This window comes from Rhamphochromis sp. 'chilingali', assembly GCF_963969265.1.
Source record: "Rhamphochromis sp. 'chilingali' genome assembly, chromosome: 6".
Classification (NCBI taxonomy): Eukaryota; Metazoa; Chordata; class Actinopteri; order Cichliformes; family Cichlidae; genus Rhamphochromis; species Rhamphochromis sp. 'chilingali'.
The window spans coordinates 12,216,521-12,240,486 of NC_137933.1; the positions used below are offsets into that span (position 1 = coordinate 12,216,521).

Consider the following 23,966-nt stretch of genomic DNA (forward strand, 5'->3'; position numbering starts at 1 on the left):
TGCTGTATGTGAGGATGAGCGGAGTCATTCTAGCATTAGGCCAAATAGAGGCTAAATGCTCTGACCATAGGAGTTAGATGTGGGCGATATAGCCTCAAAATTATACAGTGATATTTCAAGAAATTTCCCTGGAAATTTTAAATAAATGCTTAACACCATAATTTAACATTAACCAAAGTAATTTAACCTTCTAAATTAACAATGTTACGCAATAAAACTGAAAAAAATAAATAAATAAAATAAAAAAAATTACAACAACAGCCGCCTCAAGGCACTTTATATGTTAAGATAAAGAACCTACAATAATATGGAGAAAACCCCAACAGTTATACAACTCCCTACGAGCAAGCATTTGGTGACGGTGAGGAGGAGAAACTCCCTTTTAACTGGAAGAAACCTGTTGCAGAACCAGGCTCAGGGAGGGGGAGCCATCTCCCATGACCGGTTGGGGTTGAGGGGAGGAAGAAAGGATGAAAGACACGCGAGTAATTTCCATCCACTATTTGGTCTTCCCGTCATATGGAGCACAACTAGCAAGTACTCCAGCAACACATGCTGCTAGCATCTCCTTTTTAGTCGGCTGGCTAGAGCTGGGCGATAGAACGATAACGATATGTATCGCGATATAACTTTTACTCGATAGAGAAATTAAGCTATCGCGATAGACTTCGCCACTCTTGTCCTCTTAAAAAAAAACAAAAAAAAAAAAACAGGTCAGCCAATCCAAATTAAGTAGCGCAGAGCCGAACCAATCACAGCGTCACGTCGCGTGACTTGTTACGTACAGCACAAGTGCCAAGCCGCACGTGTGTTTGTTTGGGAAGCAGCCAGCGCGTAATGGAGGAAATGAGTGTGCCGACTAGAAAAATCAACCGAGCGTGACCAAAGAGAAAACAGATGATGGTTCCAATGCCGGAGAGATTGTCGAACGGAAGAGCCATAGAAGTTCCGTAGTGTGAAGGTATTTCGGCTATTTCAAGTCTGACAAAAAACAGAGTAGCGTGCACTGTAAATTGTGCCGAAAGCAAGTCTGGAAATACAATAAACTGGTGCATGCGTCACACTGTGCGCCGCGTTATTGTTTCGGTGAAATGAATTTCTACAATACTGTTACTGTTAATTCTACTCTCTGCAGTGTTTAAATGCTTACATATACACACAGTTACTGTCCCTCCACACATACGACTCGGTTCTGCTTCTATGCCCCAGCTTTGTTTACTTTTTCCCACCGAGGCTTCTAGACTTCTGATTGGCCAACATTTCTGCACGGTTAGGAATCTAGCGCCACCTGCTGCTTTGGCATGTTCATAGCAGCGTTTTCCTTCATTTCTGCCTTTATGTGTGGACGGATTGTTTTTTAAAACGAAAACGGAAAATCTCCGTTTTCAAAAATACCCGTGTACGTGTGGACGTAGCCTCAGTCTCTGACTGGAAGCGCTAATTCGTCATTCGGCTTTTGTCAGACTAAAGTAACTGTTAAAACTGTTTGAAAAGCTCAGCTATACAACAAGGAGAGATTGAGAATTTCCTTTTAGTTCTCAGTTTATTTGATATTGACAAAAGTTAGTCAGTTTTGTCTGTTCTTCTGTAAAACAAACTAAGATTTATTTTTAGAATTAATATTTTGTTTCTAAGTGGAATTGACAATTTAGTAGTCTGTTTCGTTTGTTCTATTTTGAAACTTAAACGCTTTAGCGGCTGCCTTTTGTGTAGTTTGCAATATTTGCCTTTATTTATCTGAAAAAGTCTCATGTTCCTTAAGTACATCTACCCTGTTGAACTTATTATGGGAAATAAATATTTAAATAAAAACAAGCTGCTGATTATTTCACATTTTACTTGTGAGCAACGGCACATTTAAATCTTACAAATATAGTTATTTGGCTTATATCGTGATAGATATCGTTATCGCCTGAAATGAAAAAAACATATCGTGATATGAAAAAATCTCATATCGCCCAGCTCTACGGCTGGCTGTACTGAAAGGTGAGCTTTTGCTCGAAGTCATTAACCCTTTAAGACCTACTGTAGAACCAAGTCCGCCAGAGCTTATATTATATTTTTACATACTGTAGTGCCATTTCTGTGAGCATTTCAAGTTTATATACATCAATACAACCATTATAGCCCAAATTTTAATAATATGTATGCATTAAGTGCATAGTAATTACATAAATTGCAAAAAAGTGCAATAAACTACAAAAAAATTTGAAAATCATTTTGTTTTTTTAACATATATTTCTAGTTAGAGAAATTTAAGAGTTACAAACAGCTGATCGGATTGGCAAAGCGTGTTTCTGGAATATTATGTTTTTGTTGCTGCAAGTGCTTTTTATGCAGTTTTTGCAAAGCTATATGTGGAAGGAAACTGTGACCTAGGACAAGCTGATGGCATAAGATGTAAGTACAAGTCCTCCGGCGTGCCCGCTCCGACCGGCTTTAAAGGGTTAAAGACATTTGCGGTTTCCAACTTTTACTAAAATCATTATTGATTTTTATTGGAGGCTGACAGGGCTCTTCCTCTCAGACATGCCTGGGCTCGTCTCTTGAGCTCTAGAGAAGGTAAACAAATGGCGTTGCTATAGCAGTGACACAGCACCACAAGTCTGCCTCCAGTTCCTGCAGTGGAAAAAATGCTTCTGTAGAAATGTGCAGTTACTTCATTTCCTCTCAGTAAAATAACATACTCCATCTTTTATATCACAACCAGTCATTTATTTTAAAAATTCCCTTATAATTACTCAAATTTGTCTTGCTACAAAAATCACAAATAATGAATACCTTTTTAAGAGTTCCTGTTCTCTATTTTTTTTTTTAAAAGGAGCACGTCACATTTTGGGGCAGACATTTTGATCAAATGTATTCATCTCCCCTGTACTCTAAATCAAATTTCAGGATGTAATTAGCATTTTGATTGGAAAGCTCAAGCTCTGTGTTACTTAGAGCTCTGCGTTTCTAACATACAGTAGAAATGCCATCATGTTTCAAATAAGTGCCGCAGAGAGACACATTTATTCAACTGTGAAAGGCCAAAAAAGCAGAAAAGAGACAGCCAATTCCATTACATCATGGCAGCGTATTAAAAAGGCTTAAAGCAGCAATTTCACCATTTCAGCTGTCACTCTTGACCTCTGTTAGCTTCAGATGAGCTCAGAGTTGAGAAGGAACTGGCTCCAATAACATGGTGAGAAGCCACTGCAGTCGGTAGAGCTCCACGCCAAAGGGGAGCTCCCAGTGGCACAAAGGAGCCTCTATCTAATGCTGAACTGTTCAAAGAATCGTTTCAGCTCACTCTGGCAGCAGAAACATTGGTTCATACCACCAGAATTTTTTCAGGGATCACCATAGCAGCAGGTAAAAATCAAAATAAAACCAGGGAGGTTGACTGGAGGGATTTCAAGAAGAAGAGGGACACTGGTTGATACATACACGACAAGTACATAACCCTCTCCTGGATCTACCTCTAAAGCCTAAACTGTTTAAACTTAATGACTGAGACTCAACAATCCAGGAAGCTGATGTGCTTTACATGCCAAGACAGTTCCATGGAAAAGTACAGTGCAGGACAAAAGGGGAAAAAAAAAAAAAGGAAAAATGACACCGTCTTCTGTTCTCGCAGAAGCAGTAGCACACTAACACACCAACTCCGCTTCAAACTTAAGTGGTTTCAATAGATTTCTTAGAGAGAAAGAAGACAAACCAGTTCCCTGCTTGCAAAAAACCCACCAGGAAGGAGAAAATACAACTTCAAACAGAATTGTTCTGGCACATATTTACTATATTTGGCACAGCTCATTAACGACAGAAGAAAAACTTTCAGCGGGAGCTGTGCACCAATACTGAACTGGATTACAAGAGCTAACATAATAATAATCGACTCAATCACAATGTGACAGTAATCTGGTTTTCCAGAATAGCGCAACATTTTCAATCTTCAAAAAAAAAAAACCAAACTCATTTTTAGAAATCAATGTTCTCTCACAAACCAAACCACACATCTACCAATGTCTTTACAATTCACCGCCACGAGCAAATCTGTAATTTTGTTCTAAACTAAACTTTCACAATAAAGAAAAAATAAAAAGAGTGTGGCGATCAATGCATCCGTCCATGATTATGTTTCTCGAATTAAGTGTCAATCTCACCGATCAGTGACGCCACAGTGGCAAAGTTATGTGAAAGCAGTCCCATTTATTCATTCTCTGTGAAAGTAGATGCAAATATCTGCTAGTTTTTGTCAAGCCGGGAAAGCTCTCTGAAGCTTGTTGATAAAACAGCTGTTCAACCCCAGATGGGTGGCATACGCCTATATACAAATACCCACCAAAACATACACACACATCCCACCAAGTCTAAAGCTGCCAAGAACCACGGCCGTGCACAAGACGAAGGCAGAAAGCTCCACTGAGCACAGCTCACAATCCTCTCTCTGTGACTGACTGCCCCCACACCCTTTCAACAAATGCCTTCATTCAGTCAATGTTCCTTTGACTGAATGAAGGCTGAGAGCCTCTCTGTGTACATGGGTGACTGATACCTTATAAGGGTATATGAAACCTCTCCAACATACAAGATCTGCTGAACTGGGCACCAGTGATATGAGCAGAGGAACATTGATTATGTTAAACACAACACTGTAGTTCAGCCCCAATCAAACACAATCCATTAGAGCAATCTCATGTTGGGATTAATGATTCAAATTGCATCAGCCATACTGCACGTTTATGATGAACAAAAATCATTATATTGGAGGAGCTGCATCGATTCTTGTTTGCCTGTAGTCGCTCTGAAGCACGAGCTACTTAACTACTGCACTACACCATGAACTACACCACCGAGAAGACTTTCAGGTTAATTCATCACACCCTGGATGTCCTCCAAAAGGACAGCAGAGAATAAATTCATGTCTGAGGACTGCGGGATGTTGGGACTCCAGCAGGTAGAGTGCACCCAAATGAAGGTTATTAATCCATCTTTCAAGAAAGAGTATTAGTCTCTCTTAATTTACAACCAGGACTGCTGCCAAGAATGAAACTCGACACCACACAGTTAGATTAAAAATATAAATGACACCAAATCAAATTCAAGATTCTTAGAAACAACGACTGACAGTACGAGAGTGGGTTAATCCAACCTCTGCAAGAAGGTGATGCCATCTAACATTTAACCCTATGTAGTAATAAGCACAACCCACGTGGATGTTCGAGTCTCGTCTGCTTGTTTTGCGTTCCACTTATACTTCAGATATCTGCTATTTTTCCATCCTATGTGCTTCCTTCTGAAAAGACTATTTTTTTAAATGTCCTTCACATGTAGTTGTTAAGAGATGCAACCGTGAGACTGCTTCAAGTGAAAGTCTCTGAATACAGAGACATCTTGCCATAGTTCTCGCAAACTCTTCTAACAGTGACTAGAAAAGCCTGGACAGGAACACTCAGATCTGCTTTTAAAGATTTAAACCACAACTGCTATTCCAGTTCTTTCAGCTTTATTACATTTTTCCAGTATTTACATAAAAATACAATAAATACAACCTTAAAGGATTTACAAAAGTTTTAGGGACAGGGAAATTTAAGGACTGTAAAAAAGAAAAAAAAGAAAAAAAAAAAAGGTTTAAGAGATCTTATTTTAATAGGAAATGCCTGTAATATGCTCCCCGGGGCTGTAAAAACAGTTTTGTGTATAAGAGCCTTGCACTCATTAGCTGAGGCTCATCTGACAAGCACAGCTTGCATGTGTCATAATCCTATGCAGCTGCCACTACCGACAGGAGACACCACGACAGGAGCTCAGGGGAACCAAAATAGCAAAAGTTGGAGGAAAAAATTTTAGGTTAAAAAAGAAAACTTCTCGCTGGCCTGCTGTGCTTGTAAAAAGATTCCCCCGGAATCCTTCAAGGTTTTGCCTGAACACCAAACCAGGGGAAACTACTCCTTTGCTTGCCGTTCACTACTTAAATCTAACATCAGTACACACGTCCTTCCATTTGCTGCTGTCACGCTGCAGTTATAAAAGACGTGCACTGCATCGCAAGAGCTTGGCTCCTGTGATTTTACTGCATGCAGTGAACGACTGGACAATGCCACTCTGTCCCGAAGAGCACAACCGGCTGGAACTGCAGTCGAGCAGGTCATAAATATTACAAAACATCCAAACGCAAGACTACAGCACGTTAGTGAGACAACTTTCACTTACAGGCCTAAGTGCTGCTCGGATAAACACTTCAATATATAAAAAGGGCCAAAATGATTCTTATTTGTATGCAGTTTATTTTTTGAATGAACATAAACTCTTTACACACAACAATAATATTCTAAATATCTGCAGTCAAACAAGAAAAATAAATGATCACAGGGTAAAGAAAAAAAAAGGGGGTGGTAAATTCTATCAAAAGGTTAATTTCTGCAGGATCTTCTGAAAAGACGCCTTTAAGATCGCTATGATGATTTTTCTTTGATTCTTATTTATTAGATTATTTTCAAGGTAGGCTAAACACAATCTGCAACTCTCCAAAAACAGACGTCCTGCTGAGCTGAAAACATCGTCAAGATCGTGGCCCATCGCAACAACGCAGCTCTTTCCAGCTTTTGGTCTTGAGCCAGTGATACTCGCTTGCACAAACCCCACAGCACACACAGTTGCCTTAAGTGCACTGAAGCACACTGACCAAGATGGGAAACCGGGCTCTTATTGACACATAGCCATAATTTCAGTCTCCTCTTCGTATGCTTCGCTCATACTGCTGCTATTTGAGGCAGCCTGAGGAAAATGAAAAAAACCCAAAAACCCTCCACTCTCCCAAAGGTCATTAAGCCGGAGCATCACTCAATCACAGAGGAACGGGGAAGCCTGGAGAGCCTGGCTGCAGCACAGTGAAGTAGAAATTTTGCATTCTGTTCTATTTTTAAAATAGACGTAAAAGGAAGCGTGAAAATGAGTGAGGCAAATATGTTTCCAGGAAGTCTCCAGTAAAGGATATAAATGCTGTTGATGTAATGTCCCTCAGGTTACCAAGTCTCAAAAGAGTCTTCACACAGGGCAGTATGGACAGCTTTATGGTCTCTAGACACTCGTCAGCCTCTTTAAAGTCCAAGCATTTTTTTCCCCCAGCTTTCTTTGTTTTGACATGAAAGGGTGAGCAGACACAAAGACGGCAGACGGTAGTCGAAGTGGAAAGGTGCACCGTCTGACATATTTTTAGGCACAGCAGGAGCATCTCTTGAGCCGAGAAGTTCAGCTCTAAGAAGGACGCACTTGATGTGAGCGCCTTTCTGTGAACTGACCAATCGTAATACACAATAGACTGGCTTTCAAAGAACTGAGAAACATGATGGTTGAAGACAGCACCAGAGACTTTATAAAGAAAAGGAAAATCTTCATTTTAAGCCCTTTATATATGAAACGACTCTAGAGTACAGTGACAGCATTAACATCATCATCCAACCAGCTTCTATGAACATGGGTCTCTTTAACATTCAAACAGCATGACGAATAAAGTTAACTTGAACGACAGCTGCTATGCCTCATATTGATAGAAAAATTGGCTTTTAATACCTTCAACATTGCTACACATCACTTCCCCCCCAAAATGCTAATGTTTATTTCTGCACTCCTCAAGGTAAAACCTCATTTTTATCTGCCTACTAAACTCAAAAAACAAGAAACTACATACACTACATGTAACGTAGTATAGAGGAAAACTCAGAACCCTGATACAGGCCACTGAATGTCTAGGAGTAGGAGAAACTAGTGTTTCTCTGCAACACATCAACACAAGCAGCATTTCATCTTAGCAGGGGGGCAGCTACAGCTATATGCTTGCCTATGATCTGCTCGGGGTTTTAGACCATGATGCAAGTTTGGATTCGCTTCGCTCAAAGCAGCTCTGCTTCAGCAACACAGCAACCAGCAAGTCAGTCTAGTCTATGCCCCAAACGGAGACCAACAATGCCAGAGCAACAGCTCTTATGAACAATTAACAAGGAGGGGGAAATTTTCAAATTTAATAGAGTCTTAGTCTGATGGAGAAATCTTTCAAACTCACAACTGACACCGAGTTTTATATGGCAAGAAACTGGATCAAATGTGATAAGGATGCTCTACTTATTCTACATTCTTCTGATTCTCAATCTTGTAACTTCGGTCTACGCTGTAGGCAGTGTTTAAATATGAGCAATTTATGAGCTAATTAACAAACTTGGGAACCGTATGTGATGATATAAAAGACAATAACTATTGGTTAGCCACAGAAGGCTTGAGCATGTGTATGCCTGCCTGTGGAACAACTATAGAGTATAGACAGTATAAAAGATTGTCGCAGGTTCGTGACCTGAAAAGTAAAGTGTGTATATTTGACCTGCATTAATTTCGAAGGCCAGCAGGGGGCGACAGCTTGTGTTCGTACAGAAGTTTATTTGGAAAACATCCACTTGCTTTGTGACCTCAGTACACAGGTTCATGAAAAGGGCATCAAGTTTGTCTTGTAAATAATAATTTTATAATATTTGTAATATTTAAGTAATATTTGTGATTTATAAGGCGTTAGTCAATGAGGGCTCTTTTGTTTCACGAAACACCACATTTTCAACGGAGAAAATCCTGTTATAGATGTGTTATGAGGGTACTTCACTAGCTATGGTGACATTACAGTGACTACACCCATCATTTATACGGTTTGCTAGAAACGACGACTACTTTTGTTGGTATTTCAGCTTTGACTGATCCTTGTAGTTTCTCTCTAGAGAGAGAAATGAGGACTTCTGTGGTAGCCGGGTTGGGTGTTTAAAATTTAGATTGTCCTCTCCAGCTTCAACCCATTCAACCAATCGGCATTTGATTTAAACACACCCATCGCTTATGAGCGGGCACTGTTAGCTCAGAGGGCTGCGTGAAATTCTGCCTCCCTAACCCTTCCAAAACTTTTCACGTAATGCTTCTCTCTGCAAAGGAGCAAAGAAACGCAAACAAATACCAACACTGGATCATAAATCGGCCTCCGGACAGCTGAAAGGGGGTGATTACACTTAGCCCAACTACCTAAAAGAAGCAACAGCAGCTGTTAAGCCATGCATTCAGAGAATATTGATCCACCCGTTCACGCTGCCAATTACATGTGATAAACTGCTGTCGCCGTTCTTAGCAAAAATCATTTCATTAACAGCTTTTTGTTTTATTGCCCCTGCAAACCTTGAACAAAAGGAATAAGGCACAACCTGCCTGATGTTTTCAACTATGCCATAAGAGCAGCAACAAACTGAGCCCTCACATCAGTGGCAATTGCAGATCAGTAGCATAGCCTAATGGGGTGGTTTCATTAGTGAAGCAGATGAATCAAATACTTGGCCAAATGTGCAATTATCCGTATCTCTGCGGATGGAGGTCATTAGGACTTAGTATGAGCTATTGGAGCCCATAAATAAATGATCAGTAAACAGCACACTCTATGCAGCAGAGACAGCAGATGACTCTGCATCATGGCCCCTCTCAAATCATCACAATAGCATGTGGACCTGTGGAAAAGACTCAGTCCATTTTTGAGGTGAAGTTTGTGTAAATGGATAAAAGAGGACATTTTTGCACATTTTGTGAACAGATTAAAGAGCAGACGGAGGGTCATGCTTGAATTATTCTTGAAAATTCATGGATGATGATCCACCTTTAAGCCTTCCTTCTCTCCCCCCCACTCCCTAAAATGTCATTTAGGACCACCAGGGCGTTCCCAAACAACAAAACAAAGGTGGTAAATTATGTTCTTAGCAGCAGAGTCCAGAGAGAAGAACTTAAACGCGCAAAAGAAAAGAAAGGTTGTTTAGAAGGCTTGAGCAGCGTTGCAGGTAAGATGGTATGTGAGGATAAAACCCTGGAGAGAGCAATGCGAGCGCAGAGGGTTGCCAAATGTTTACACATTTCAGCAAGTTATTTGCATTGTCCTGTGGGAGACAATCAGCACTCAGCTCCCTCCCAGCAGGATTACAGAGATAACCCCGAGATAAAGAAGAGCCTAAATGGATCTCCTCTAACTGGGACTTGTTTACCAAAAAAATCCCTTAAAACTTCTTGAGACATTTTCAAAGTTCCATCATAAGAGCTTCAGAGGAGAAAGGGCTAACAATAGCAGCAGTTTGTCTGAACCTTTACAGGTTTTTCCAACGTTACACAGCGAGTCCCGAAACCCAACGAGACAGACTCAAAACTCTTTTTTTTTTTTTAAGTTAAGACCACAACTCCGCCATCCTTGATAAAGATAAAAGTTGTGGCCACATTCAGGACCTCAAAGAAATGTGTTTTGGATAAACAGATATTTTCGGAGAAGGGGACCCCACAATTAGTAATTTGAAACTCTCCCTGCGTGTGGGTCCCAGTCCAATTCTCTGGAATCAATCAAAGCTCCCAAAGGAACTCCCTGGACCCCTTAATCTCCTGGTTTTATTACTTTCCAGACAGTCGGCCTGTTTCACCCTACCCCCATTTCTCTTTTGTACTGATCTCCAGCAAAGCCAAGGAGGGGCTTTTTTCCCCTCTCTATCTCCCCTTCCACTACTGCAGAGCTCTTTTCATGCAGGAAAGGGTCTTTCATCAGGCTCCACACGCAAGAGAGCCCAACAGCTAGCAGAGGCCCGTCTCTTCTCTCTTTCTTTGCACATTCATTCTTTTTAAGTGACAAACCACACAGCGTGCTTTCAAAAAAAAGAAAAAAACAAGGTGCACGGACCTTCTGTTTTGACACACAAAAGTATTTTTATTTGCATATCCTGAGAATTAACGGAGAAAATTGGGCCATGTTGCACAAGAGTCAGTTACTGCCACATTTTCTTTTGGTCCAGACCTCATGCTGCTGTGTTTGATAAGGTCTGCCATCTTAAATGATAAAGATATGACTTTGTCACGATGGGGTATGCGATAAGGGCTGGAGCTGTGCACTCCAATGACTGCTGGAAAAACATTTTTCCTCATGACTCTCCAATTTATCTCAGGCACCGCTGGCTCCAAGTGCCAATAACAGACTGTGTGCTGGGTTTTTCTGAACCCCCCACCCCCTTACACACACACTCACTCTCATTATTCTAAGAACAAGAAATCACGCCCAGTATCGGTGAAATTGTGTGTGTGAGACAATACTACTAGTTGAAAGAACATATATTACCGACATGCACACACTGCAGTGCAGTGGCCGCACTTCAAAACAATTAACAGAAGCAAATGAATCGGGTCTGTTTATCCATCAGCAAAACATGTATTGACGCCCAGTAATGAGATGTCTGCTGGACTGATGATGCCAGCTTATTACCTGACAGTGAACACTAATGACCCTTTGCATAGTGTAAGTGTGCGCCCCCCCCCCCCCCCGGAAATTCCATGACCACACACACACACACCTTGTCTCACACAGATTGATGGATAGACTCCAACACACCAAGCAGAATCTGTTGCTTGGCCTTTGCAGGTCTATTGCACATAATTCAGAGACACGCTCATGAACACAACTACACCGCATGTCTGGCAATGGCTTGAAAGACAACCGGAGAAACCTATCAGCAGTTCTGCCTCAACAGCCTCCACGCAGACAAAAGGACGGAGTGTGAAAGCGTGTTGCTTTTGCTGCTCGGAAGAGGGGCTGGTCTCGGATTAAACAGTGTGCCTGTAGTGGAAAGTAGCCGACTTTTAAAGTTATCTAAATATGGAAGTGTGTCTGACCCGAACGCCGCAGAATTAGCTACCTAACCCCCTGTCTGATTTCCCCCCTTCCCGAGACATTCCGTGCGTTTTTCCATTCCAACTCCTCTAAGACAACCCAGGCAAGTTCCTCCAACCGAGGCACGAAGAAGCAGACACACAGCACAACTATTAGTGGGTTGCGGGCATTTACCTTTGTCAACATGCTTTGCAGCGGTGGTCTCCGTGTAGAGAAAGGTGAGACAGAGGAGAGAGAGGAGCGACAGAGCTCCCCGCTCGGCCATCACTTTTCACGAATAAATCTTTGCAGGCTTTAAGAACCCCGGAGAAGCTGTTTTTGTTTTTTAAATAAATAAATATATATAAATCCTTAAAATCCCCGTCCACCTCCTGTGAATGCACAAAGAGAAGAAGGAAAAAAAAAGTTCAACGTCCTAAAATGTGCAGGAACATCCGGAGCCAGGTAGGCTACTTTTAAAACTGGCCGGATGAAACATGTAGCTGGAAGGAGAGAGCCGCAGGTTACACACTGTTTTCTCAACTTGATCGAGGCAGAGGTTGGGGAAGGGAAAAAACCACTGAAATCAATCCATTGCCACGGAGGCGCAGTCTCAGAAAGATTTGCGCACGACTCGGCACAGACGCGTCCACTATACCGCTCCCGACATTTGCCGAGCGCGCAAAAGACTAGAAAGAGCTCCGTTGGAGTAAACGATAAGATCCAAGCCGAAGGAGAAATCTCTGCCGCGGCCAGCTCACTGATCGCGGACGGGACGTAAGAGGAGCAGCGTGTTGTAGGGCTGGATCTCCACGGGCTCCCCGGAAAACAGGGCGTGGAGTCTCACAGAGGTTTGGATCATGGGCCGCTTCTTTGCGCTCAGGCGAAAGCTAAAATATGGAGTGGGAGTGCAAAGCAGCGACAGCACCTCATTTCCGCTAGTGGTGTGCCATACCAAGTAAACGCAGCGCCAGTATTGACCCTTACTGATACTTTTAATCTATAAAGTTAGAAGGAGAGCAGTGTGCCATGATTTATGCCACAAATCATCATCGATTTGCAAATATAATTAATGCTGAACACATTTTAAATACCATTAAATCACTGTGTTTTTACTTTCCACACTGACTAGTTAACACACCTTTCCGTTTTTCATGCATTTTAAAACTTTTGGAGACCAGGAGTGTTAAGGTTTCTGTTCCTAAAAGCACAACTTCTGTTGTTTAAATGTTTTATAGGCAATAAATAAAATAGACCTGACAGTCAACACAGAGGATCATGATGTTTTTAATGTTGGAAGTATATATTTTTCAAATGTAGGCATTTCACGAAATTCAGTGGGATACATACTGAACTTCCAGAATAGAAGCAAAGTATCAGTCCGCACTAGTACTACCGATATCTGGATCGATCCACCCTCCTCTAATATCTGCCAAAAATATTGAGCAAATTCACATCATCAATGAAGTCTTCATCTCCTTAAGATTTTAGTGATATACTTCACATCAATATTCAGTTGTGTTACTCTGTCTCACTAATTAGCACCACACACAAGCTGTTAAATATCACGACCCACTATCACATAAAGATATAATACATGAGACTCGCAGCTCATTAATCTGTGCCCCTCACAACATCCTATTTTTATCTATGAGGTTTGCACTGGTGGCTAATTAGCAACAGACTCCCATTAGACAGGCGCCATCTTGGAAAAAACTTGAAAAGCCAATAACTTCATGAAATATAAATAAAAAGGCAAACCGAAAAGCATTTTAAATAGTTTGGCCATCAGTGTTGGTCAAGTTACTTGAAAAAAGTAATCAGTAACTAATTACTGATTACCTCCCCCAAAAAGTAATCCCGTTACTTTACTGATTACTTATTTTCAAAAGTAATTAATTACTTAGTTACTTAGTTACTTTTTAAAAACACGATTTACAACCTGAAGAGGTGATAAAGCGATAGATCTTTCAGCCCAATTCTACTTTTTCTGCATAATCCATCATACAAAATGTAATCAAATGGAAAAGTCTCTTTTTAACTTGTTTTATTAGTTTTAATCTTTTAACTTTATGCATCAAGCAAAAATTTAATTATATGCAACATTCTCTGACTGGAAGAAATTAGTTTAACATTTAAACCTATTTTCTGCACATTCCACCACATAAAATAAAATATTTTGTGTGTTTACACTCAGTCTTTCAAATAGATGCAAGTAAAACACAGCAGAAAATAAATAAAGTCAAAGACTCAGCGGTCCTGTTGCTCTATTTTCACCTGTAAAGCAGGAGTTGGGTAGGCGGAGGTTTACCCTGGTGCAGGTGTGCTGCGGTCAGTGGAAGGATATGGCAGCTCTGTGAGTTTCCCATTACGTCGTAGCTACTCGGTGCTTCCTTGGAAGTTTAGGGTTTTTTTCGCTGTAAAAAGAAGTTTTCTTCCCACGCACAGCGGACACTAATGTTTTTGTCACTTTTTATGGAATCAAACTCAAAGTAAGGTCAGTACTTCCACACTTTAAACGCTGCACTCGATATGTGATCCACTGTTGATCTGCACACAGCTGTTGTCACCAACGGCGCACTCGCTTACGTCACTGTCGTGAGACATTCTCGCAAAAGATTCACGGTTTTAGTAACGCAGCGTTCCTACGGGAAAGTAAAGGTAATCTAATTACCGTTTTTGCAATAGTAATCCCTTACTTTACTCGTTACTTGAAAAAAAATCGGATTACAGTAACGCGTTACAAATAACGCGTTACTGCCCATCTCTGTTGGCCATACTTACGCCTCATTTTCAAATCCTCAATATACTGTTCAACAAAACTGCAAGGACAGATATGGAAGACTTCAGAATAACAGTTTTTTGTTGTTGTTGTTGTTGTTTAGCAGAGGTGGCTAGGCTAATTTCCATACAATAAGGATGGCCACCGGAAGCTGCAGATATATACACTCACTAAAGTTAATCAAACTGGTAATGAGTGTATATTGAGTAGTAGTATGTGACAAGCAAAGAGAATAATTAAACAATCCTCAACTCACTAAACTTTACAGGTTAAAATGACATTTTAGCCCATTAAACAGCTTTAGGCATATACATATATATGACTAAAGGGAGAGAGAGAGTTTTATAGAGTTTTCATGTGTGTGTGTGTGTGTGTGTGTGGGGGGGGGTAGATTAATCTATTCAATCAATTCAATTATTTATAAAGCGTCAAATCACAACAGCAGTCCGCTTAATATTGTAAGGTAGACCCTACAATCAAATCAAAACAGTCATATGACCTCCCATGAGCAAGCACTTTGGCGACAGTGAGAAGAAGAACACCCTAATTATAATTCACATCAGTTGTGGATTTGTTAGCCATACATTTTCCAAATCATAGGTGATATTTTGATATTTTTACCTCTTTCTTAATCCTGTACTTTCAGGTTGCAGAGAGCAAGTAGCAGTGTTATATCCATGCCTATTGAAGCTGTCTCTGTAACATTTTTTCCTGTTTGGAATAACGTCTGCTAAAATCCAAGCACTCTCAGAGCCCAACATCTGTAACCTGATACGGACAGATGATGTCACTTTGTGGCCGGGAATCAGAAGATAGGATTAAAGCCCTAAATCAAGTTGCTTAAAATAAACTCTGTGACTGTATGCATCGTTAGAGGACAAGGAAGCGGGGAAAGTGCACGTCCTTGCTTTAAAAAAAAGATGGGGAATTAAAAGAGTATTATATCAAGGTGAAAAGTCTGACATTTACACCGCTTTCCTTTTTGAGGAAGGCTCTTCTCTGCATAAAAAGTGACTGCTTGTTTGCAGTAAATGGAGCAGAATTATGAAATCAAAAACAAGTGCTGTATTCTCCTTCAGCTTGTGACTATGCTTTAGGGAGGAACAAAAAAGGAAGGGTGCCCTCTTTGGAAACCGATGGCATCCCAACACTGCTGTATCATCCAGACAGTCTTTCACTCAGACACATGGAACAGCTCCCCCCACTGGTATGAGTAATCCATGACATATTAATCATGAGCATTTCTCCCTCTGGGCACGAGAGCGCGAGAGCTTCTTTTTGTTTGGTGTCGTTTCCCTGAACATCTCATTTTAACTGTCATATATAACGTTTTCACTTTCAATTAATGACACCTTCTTTCTGGCATGGTGCGCCCCAGGGCTCACCTTTTGGGCTAATGTCATTTTCTTTATACCATTGTTTTTCATTCTTTCATTCTCTTTCATTGTTTCATCCCCTTTCATTCTCGTACAAGCTAAATAAATAATTGGATGTATTTAAACCAAATATCCCACTGGAGTTTTATATCTATTTAGCTGCCTTCAAGGACTTCACATCTGGTGTAGCTCAATTCCTTTCACCCACATCACACAAATCTGAACACATGAAATCAAGAACATACAGCCCTCTCTCTACATAGGCTGAGGAAACTGAAGAGATTCATTATTATTTTGCTGATTTTTAAAGCTATAGAAATATATTATGCTATATTATTACATGTTGTGTTATTTACACAATACCCATTAATGAATTGTTAATTATAACCTAATAATATAATGCATAGTATTGTGCCTTTGAAATGCCTTGGTGTTCCCCCAGATGTGGACGAACTGGTTGAGGAGAAAGAGGTCTGGGTTTCTCTTCTTAGGCTGGTGCCATTGTTACCTGGCCCCAGATAAGTAGAAGAAAGTGGATGGATGGATGGACAGTGCTGTGCAGAATTCTTTAGTCTTCCTTCATTTTTTAAATATTTGCTAGGAAAATTCGAAATAGTTTATTAGTTGAAATGTGTAGAAACATAACTGGAGATATGGTATATAAGTCAAAAACAAAGCTCTTACAATTCCAGCAAGCTTGAAAGTCAATATTTGGTATGACCACCTTTATTGTCCAATACAGTCTCAAATCTCTTACTCAGCTTTCATGTCATTTCTTTAAATAGTCTTCAGGAATATTTCTCCAGGCTTCTTGAAGGACATTCAAAGCTCTTCTTTCGATGTTTCTGCCTTTTGTTCTGTTTTCTGTCAAGATGATCCCAAACTGCTTTAATGATCTGGGGTCTGGGGAGGCCAATCCATGACTGATAGTGTTACATTGTGTGTTTTTCTACCCATGCATGCTTTTGCTGTATTGGCAGTGTGTTTGGGATCATTTGCTCACTGAAAAATTAAGATGATTAGAAGATGACACTTTGTGGACGGTACTACATGCCAGAGCAAAAACTGATGGGATTTTTTTGTGTTCATATTTCCATCATCTCCTTGTTTTTCTTCCTTATTAATAGCCACACTTATACTGAGAACATATCTGATAAATTGACAGGTCAGCTGAAGGACCATAAGCATCTCTCAGGTTCTGTGTCAGGTCTTTACTGGATTTTTTTCTATTTTTTAAGGACATGACTTTTAGATACTGTTTGTCTTAATTAGTTTTTTTTTAAGTTGTCATTTCTTCCTTTGCCCTCCATTTGTCCAACTTTTTTTGAGGGCTCACAGTAGAGCTGGGCGATAGAACGATAACGATATGTATCGCGATATAACTTTTACTGATAGAGAAATTAAGCTATCGCGATAGACTTCGCCGCTCTTGTCCTCAAAAAAAAAAAAAAAAAAAAGGTCAGCCAATCCAAATTAAGTAGCGCAGAGCCGAACCAATCACAGCCGCAGCGTCACGTCGCGTGACTTGTTACGTACAGCACAAGTGCCAAGCCACACGTGTGTTTGTTTGGGAAGCAGCCAGCGGGTAATGGAGGAAATGAGTGTGCCGACTAGAAAAATCAACCGAGCGTGACCGAAGAGAAAACAGATGATGGTTCCAATGCCGGAGAGATTGTCGAACGGAAGAGCCATAGAAGTTCCGTAGTGTGAAGGTATTTCGGCTATTTCAAGTCTGACAAAAAACAGAGTAGCGTGCACTGTAAATTGTGCCGAAAGCAAGTCTGGAAATACAATAAACTGGTGCATGCGTCACACTGTGCGCCACGTTATTGTTTCGGTGAAATGAATTTCTACAATACTGTTACTGTTAATTCTACTCTCTGCAGTGTTTAAATGCTTACATATACACACAGTTACTGTCCGTCCACACATACGACTCGGTTCTGCTTCTATGCCCCAGCTTTGTTTACTTTTTCCCACCGAGGCTTCTAGACTTCTGATTGGCCAACATTTCTGCACGGTTAGGAATCTAGCGCCACCTGCTGCTTTGGCATGTTCATAGCAGCGTTTTCCTTCATTTCTGCCTTTATGTGTGGACGGGATTATTTTTTTAAACGAAAACGGAAAATCTCCGTTTTCAAAAATACCCGTGTACGTGTGGACGTAGCCTCAGTCTCTGACTGGAAGCGCTAATTCGTCATTCGGCTTTTGTCAGACTAAAGTAACTGTTAAAACTGTTTGAAAAGCTAAGCTATACAACAAGGAGAGATTGAGAATTTCCTTTTAGTTCTCAGTTTATTTGATATTGACAAAAGTTAGTCAGTTTTGTCTGTTCTTCTGTAAAACAAACTAAGATTTATTTTTAGAATTAATATTTTGTTTCTAAGTGGAATTGACAATTTAGTCTGTTTCGTTTGTTCTATTTTGAAACTTAAACGCTTTAGCGGCTGCCTTTTGTGTAGTTTGCAATATTTGCCTTTATTTATCTGAAAAAGTCTCATGTTCCTTAAGTACATCTACCCTGTTGAACTTATTATGGGAAATAAATATTTAAATAAAAACAAGCTGCTGATTATTTCACATTTTACTTGTGAGCAACGGCACATTTAAATCTTACAAATATAGTTATTTGGCTTATATCGTGATAGATATCGTTATCGCCTGAAATGAAAAAAACATATCGTGATATGAAAAAATCTCATATCGCCCAGCTCTAGCTCACAGTATGTCATGGTAGTGTAATCTACAGCAAGTTTTTAGCTCTTAGTGAATCACCTTGTTGGTCCAAAAATACTATTTATGCCCGCCAAACTGTGTTATTCTTTTCATTTTTGTAACTTAAGCTAAAGGAATTGGAACAAATTATATGTTTTTGTAAGAAAGTGAGAAAACAAATAAAAACCTAATTTTGTGAAATTAAAAAAATATGGTCAGGTACATTGACTGGACTGAAAGTAAATTTAAAAAAAAAAGACAGCCAATGTTCAACAAAAGCCTCAAAGTGGTTCAAGGCCTTAACATTACAAGAAAGTCTGACTCCTTGAAAACAACCAGTGTTGGCTCAAGACTTTTGCACAGTAGTGTACTTTTGCACTCATGACGAAAAAGCCATTTTTACTACTGAATACTGAGTATATATGTTGCTAAACTTTTCATACTGTTACTTAACTAGGATTATGAGTTTTGCTTTTCTAAACAGTTTTTAATGCAGAAAGGAGATCTTGTGCAGTCCCACCTTTTAGGTAATACCATCTATATGAAGGCAGGTTTGCACATGAGCCTGAAATATTTGTCCCAAGTGTTTTCCAACCTTTATTTCTGATCCAATATTATGACTTACTGTGGACTCACTGATTTTCACTTGGTCCTCTTAGACACACTCCACAGAAAACTAAACTAAACTAACTAAAATGCTAGCAATGCCCCTGTTTTTGGGGTGTAACAGATAAGAATTAAGTTCATAATGATGTCAAAGAGCTTTAGTTTGTTGGTATACTTAAAAAGATCATCAAACTAGCTCAGAGAGGCAATGAAATCTTATCAGCAACATTGCAATGCAAATTTGCCTTTACATCACTCAGACTTAACATTATAATTTATCAAACAAATGTTGTGGACCCTGTTTAAATTGAGTCGACTGATTGATTTTTGACTGACCAAAAAGTAAATAATTAACAAACCCTCAGTGTCTGGTGGCCTTGTGCTTAAATAGCGCAGCCCCAGAGTTTTACAGCCCTGTTTTGGTTTGATGTGCCTGCATCTCCATGAGCAGCAGCCCCTCCACAAAACATACATGTGAACTGAAAAGCAAGTACGGCACGCTGAGATCAATTTAAGACGAGATTTACATAAGGTCTCATCACGGCTGCATATTAACGTAGCTTTACGGGTCCCGTTTGTCCCTGCACTGAAACAAAGCAAACACATAAAAAACAGCTGTTTCATACAGAATAAGAATAATTGCATTTTTGTATCAGGGGATCTTTTTGTTGTTAGGAAGTTTACAGGACGGCACAGATTTCACTTACTGTTCAGCATAAGCTGCATACATATGTGATATTCAGATCATGGCACCTTTAAAACATGTTTTTCCTCTGCAGGAATTTTAGGTATCCCAAAATTTATTTGTACTGCGAGAAACCCCTCCAGAGCTTTTTTACAGTGTGCTGTGTTCTTTATAATGAAGCAGTATATTCAGCAGCAGACACAGCTGTTAAATTCAGTTCACATCCACAGACCAATTATAAAATGCCCCCCCCCCCCCTACACACACACACAGACAGCTTGTTGCTCCTTATTCTGGGAACATAATTTTTCTAGATTTAAGAACAAGGCCATACCAAATCTCATATCTCCAACATTAAAGGGATATTCTCTTCATAAATCAAATAATGGCAACCATGCATTCGGGGAAATGGCCATTAGATTACTGCACGGAGGGGATGGTGGATTAACTTGCACTTGAAGCAGCTGTTAAGTGTAATATTTTAAACCCTTCTAAATGTTTGGAAGTCATTTAAAGTAGCAGCCATATGCACAGTGACACATATTCGGGCGTCATTAAGTGAAGAAGTGATCCATACAACTTGTATTGGAACACACACACTCAATCAATGATTTTTTTCTAGATCGAGTGACGTTTTTTTAATGCCATTTTATCTAATCTTAAAAAAATCTCCCTGGTTAAATTACCACTCCTAAAATAATACCCTAATCAGCTATCTGTTCAAATGATTCGTGTGGATTATCAATGCTAGGATTTGATCCCAGCATGATCCTAATCTTATTTAGAAGCAGATTAAGGGGCACGAGGCTCATCTCATCGGAGAGCCAGCCAGATGTCTTCAACATGATCCAGATCCAAAAGTCTTTAGCGTGGCATCTGGGGCATCCTGAGGATTATTTACACTCTTAATGATGTGTCACCTCATCCGCTGACCGCTGACTGCAAAAGAGCAGTTGCAGTGTAAGCTTCAAGTTTAGTTGACTATTAATTAAATAGGACACTTGCAGTCAACTTAGTGGTTGAAGCTGTGGTCGCTTAATGTGTGTCTGAGCACTGCTGTGTAAGTGGGTGTGTAAAATTCAAATTTACCCCCCCCCCCCCCCCCCCAAATAGATGGCATTTCATTGATATTTCTCCCAATCGTTCACATTTGATTTACATGCACAGGGCTATATTTGTATATATATGTGTGCAAGCTAGTTGCCCACAGATGCAAATATCTGCTGTGTACCTGGCCCAAACCTGGGGCTACAGATGGCAGAAGGCCTCATGTAGACTATACCCACCTGCTACTGCACAGCGCAAGAGGCAGCCGGTGTGCACTCAGAAAGCCTCATCATACATGTGCTTGCCTGGGCACATTTTCAGAGCCTGGCACAGCTCACCCCACACATGTCAGCACTTTCTTTCTCTGTCTTCACTCTTTTGCTGGATGCTGGTAATCATTGTTCTAATTACCTCTCAGTGTGCAGCTGAAATATCGCTGAAAGCGGTAGCTTGATTGACGTCAGCAGTTATAAAGAGGACGAATACAGAGCAGGCAGGCAATCATGGCTGCGCTCACAGTGACCAGATAATCTAGGATCTATGCCAGTCAGAAATTCTATTAGTTCAGCTAATTCAGGTAATAATAACATAAAAAAAAACCACAGTGGTGACCACTGTTTAAAAATTGAATTGTAATGTACATCCTAATTTTGTGTAATCCATCAGAGGTTGAGCACTGGGACATAACGAGTGATAACAGGAACGAGAGAGAAAAACCCAAATTCATTTACAGTCAGATGGTTTTAATCAGTGGGATGACAGTCACATGTGAATGGACATCCATGAAGTTGTTGATGCTCATCAGACTGGAAAAAATAAAATTAGATAAAAACAGTATGGGCTCTATCAATCCACTGACAGACAGACTGTGTAAAAATGGAGAAAATTCAACGCCACTCTTGGACTCCCCAGGAGCGTCCAAACAACACAGATCACGCCACGAGCGAGGCATGTAATCCTCTAGGAGCTCACAAAGAAACCCTGGGGGACTTCAAAACAATTAAAGGCTTCTCTCACATCAGCCAATATTAATGTTCTTGAATCGACCATGAGGAGAGTGCTGCACAACACAAAATGCATCGTTCTCCAAAAGGTACACAGCTGCTCATCTGCAGTTTGCTAAAGATCATGTGGACACGTCAAAAGGCTGTTTGAACAGTGTTTTTGGATGAGTTTAAATGAGAAGCATTATTTTCCAAGAAAAGAACACATCACTTTCATGAAACATGGTGGTGGTAGTGTCATGGTTTGGGCCTGGGTGAAAATGTTTTTTTTTTAAATCTTTGGTGAATATGTGAAGACACGTGTCAGGCAACTTAATACACAAAAGTGAGTCATACTGTAAGACAACAGCTCTTATGTTGCTTTCCATTTCCCCTCGGATGACAGAGCTCTTTAGTTCAGCAAATTCCAGTAGAAAAGTTGGAAAAGCAAGGAAAAACAGGATTTATCTTGCTCCTCAACAAGGAAGAGCCACTCATAGATGACTAGCAATACAGTGCAATGCTTGTTCTTTTGTCTTCTTGAAGACACCTTGATCCAACAGAAATCTTGTGGGAGGGTATGGAGTGAGCAGGTCATGTGAGGACTCTCACCAATAATATCCTATGGTTGTTGGTGAGAGTCAGGCCTGCAGAATTTCTCTAAGATAGTGTGCAGGTCTGATGAACAGTTTCCACCAGTGTTTACTTGCACTCATTACTGCACAAAGGCACCAACACCATATACACCACTATACTAACATATAGGGCTGGGCCATATTATACCGTTCACGGTAATACCGGTATAATGTTAGGCAACGATAGGAAAATGAAATATCGCGATAGAATGGGAGTAAAACGCGCATGCGCAGTGCCTTTGTTTTCATACGCACATGGCCGATTGTTGAGTGAAACAGATGATCCAGAATTGGTTTGTAAAAATGGTGCAACTTCCGTGATGTGGAACTGGTTTGGTGTTTGTCCGTCAGATACACAACAAAGCACATTTTTTTTGCAGAACATGCAAGCGGCCGTCGTTATTGTCGTATTTGTCGGACTAAGATGCTCTTAAATCTGGGAGTAATCTGGGTCCTAAACTCCGTATGCTTCAGGTCAAACAACACTGCAGCATCACTTAGAGTTAAAAACTGTCTAAATTCTTTCATCTTTAATAAAACGATCAGCATTGCTGCTTTACCAGGTGTAACTATGAAGTTTAACTTCCAGGCATCCATGAAAACAAAAGTTATTACATTTAACGGAGTTAGAAGTTAGCAGGAAGCTAGCGGAAGTTAGCTCGCTAGTTTCGCTAGTTACCTAAGCATGATATTGCATGTTCTGACTGAGAGATTTCTGAAAAAAATCAAACGTACACCTCTGCTATCACTTGCAACATAAATGAAGACAGGAAACTAAACAGCAGTGACGTTTGTAGGGTTACTGAAGTTGGGCTAGCTGGTATATAATGATGTGCTACGTGATCGCTAGCGACACAGCTATGTTAGCATAACATAAACAGTGAAGCTGGAGGACGAACACTAACACTTTTCCACTTATAAAAGTTAACGTGAAGGTTCTTCATGGTTAGAGACAAATGCAATCGCATGGCAGGATGCTGTAAACGGACCAAACTTCAGTCAGGAGAACAACTGAGATAATCCATCCACAATACGAGGTTAGTCATTAATATACTGCAACAACATGGGAATAGAGCAGCTGCCAGAGAATTCAACATTAAGGAATCAATGGTACAGAAATGGAGGAAGCAAGAAGAATGAGTTTAATAAAGTTTGATTTATCTGACTGCTTTGTTTCGCTTAATGTGCCTTATAATCCCGTGCACCTTATGGTCCGAAAAATGCGTACTGCACACTGCAGTTTAATGTTGCAAAGCACCTCTTTTTAACTTCAGTGGATATTATACATGGTTATGCTCAGGATATGTCAGCCCATTTCTAGTGGAAATGCCTTTTGGTTAAACTTTCAGCAAGGAATTTGCATTTGTACTGTTACATTTTTATAAAGCTTTAATGTACATAAAAACCAGCTTCTTGTTTAAGTGAATATAAATGGAAGGTTGTCTTTTTGCGCTAGTAATGTTGTG

At 40.2% G+C, this 23,966-nt stretch overlaps 1 protein-coding gene across 8 annotated transcripts in view; it reads right to left on the reverse strand.

The window, feature by feature from the left end:
• Window positions 1-12,494, reverse strand: part of neo1a (neogenin 1a) — a 160,227-nt gene extending 147,733 nt beyond the window's left edge. For 3 of the 8 annotated variants that reach the window (XM_080884016.1, XM_080884012.1, XM_080884011.1), the window contains exon 1: window positions 11,867-12,493. In XM_080884016.1, coding sequence (XP_080740142.1) covers window positions 11,867-11,957 — 91 coding nt within the window. In that variant the 5' untranslated portion in view covers window positions 11,958-12,493. Of the gene's footprint in view, window positions 1-11,866 lie in introns of all 8 variants that reach the window. The other 5 variants (XM_080884015.1, XM_080884014.1, XM_080884013.1 and 2 more) reach the window with 3 other exon arrangements.
• Window positions 12,495-23,966: the final 11,472 nt, after the last annotated feature.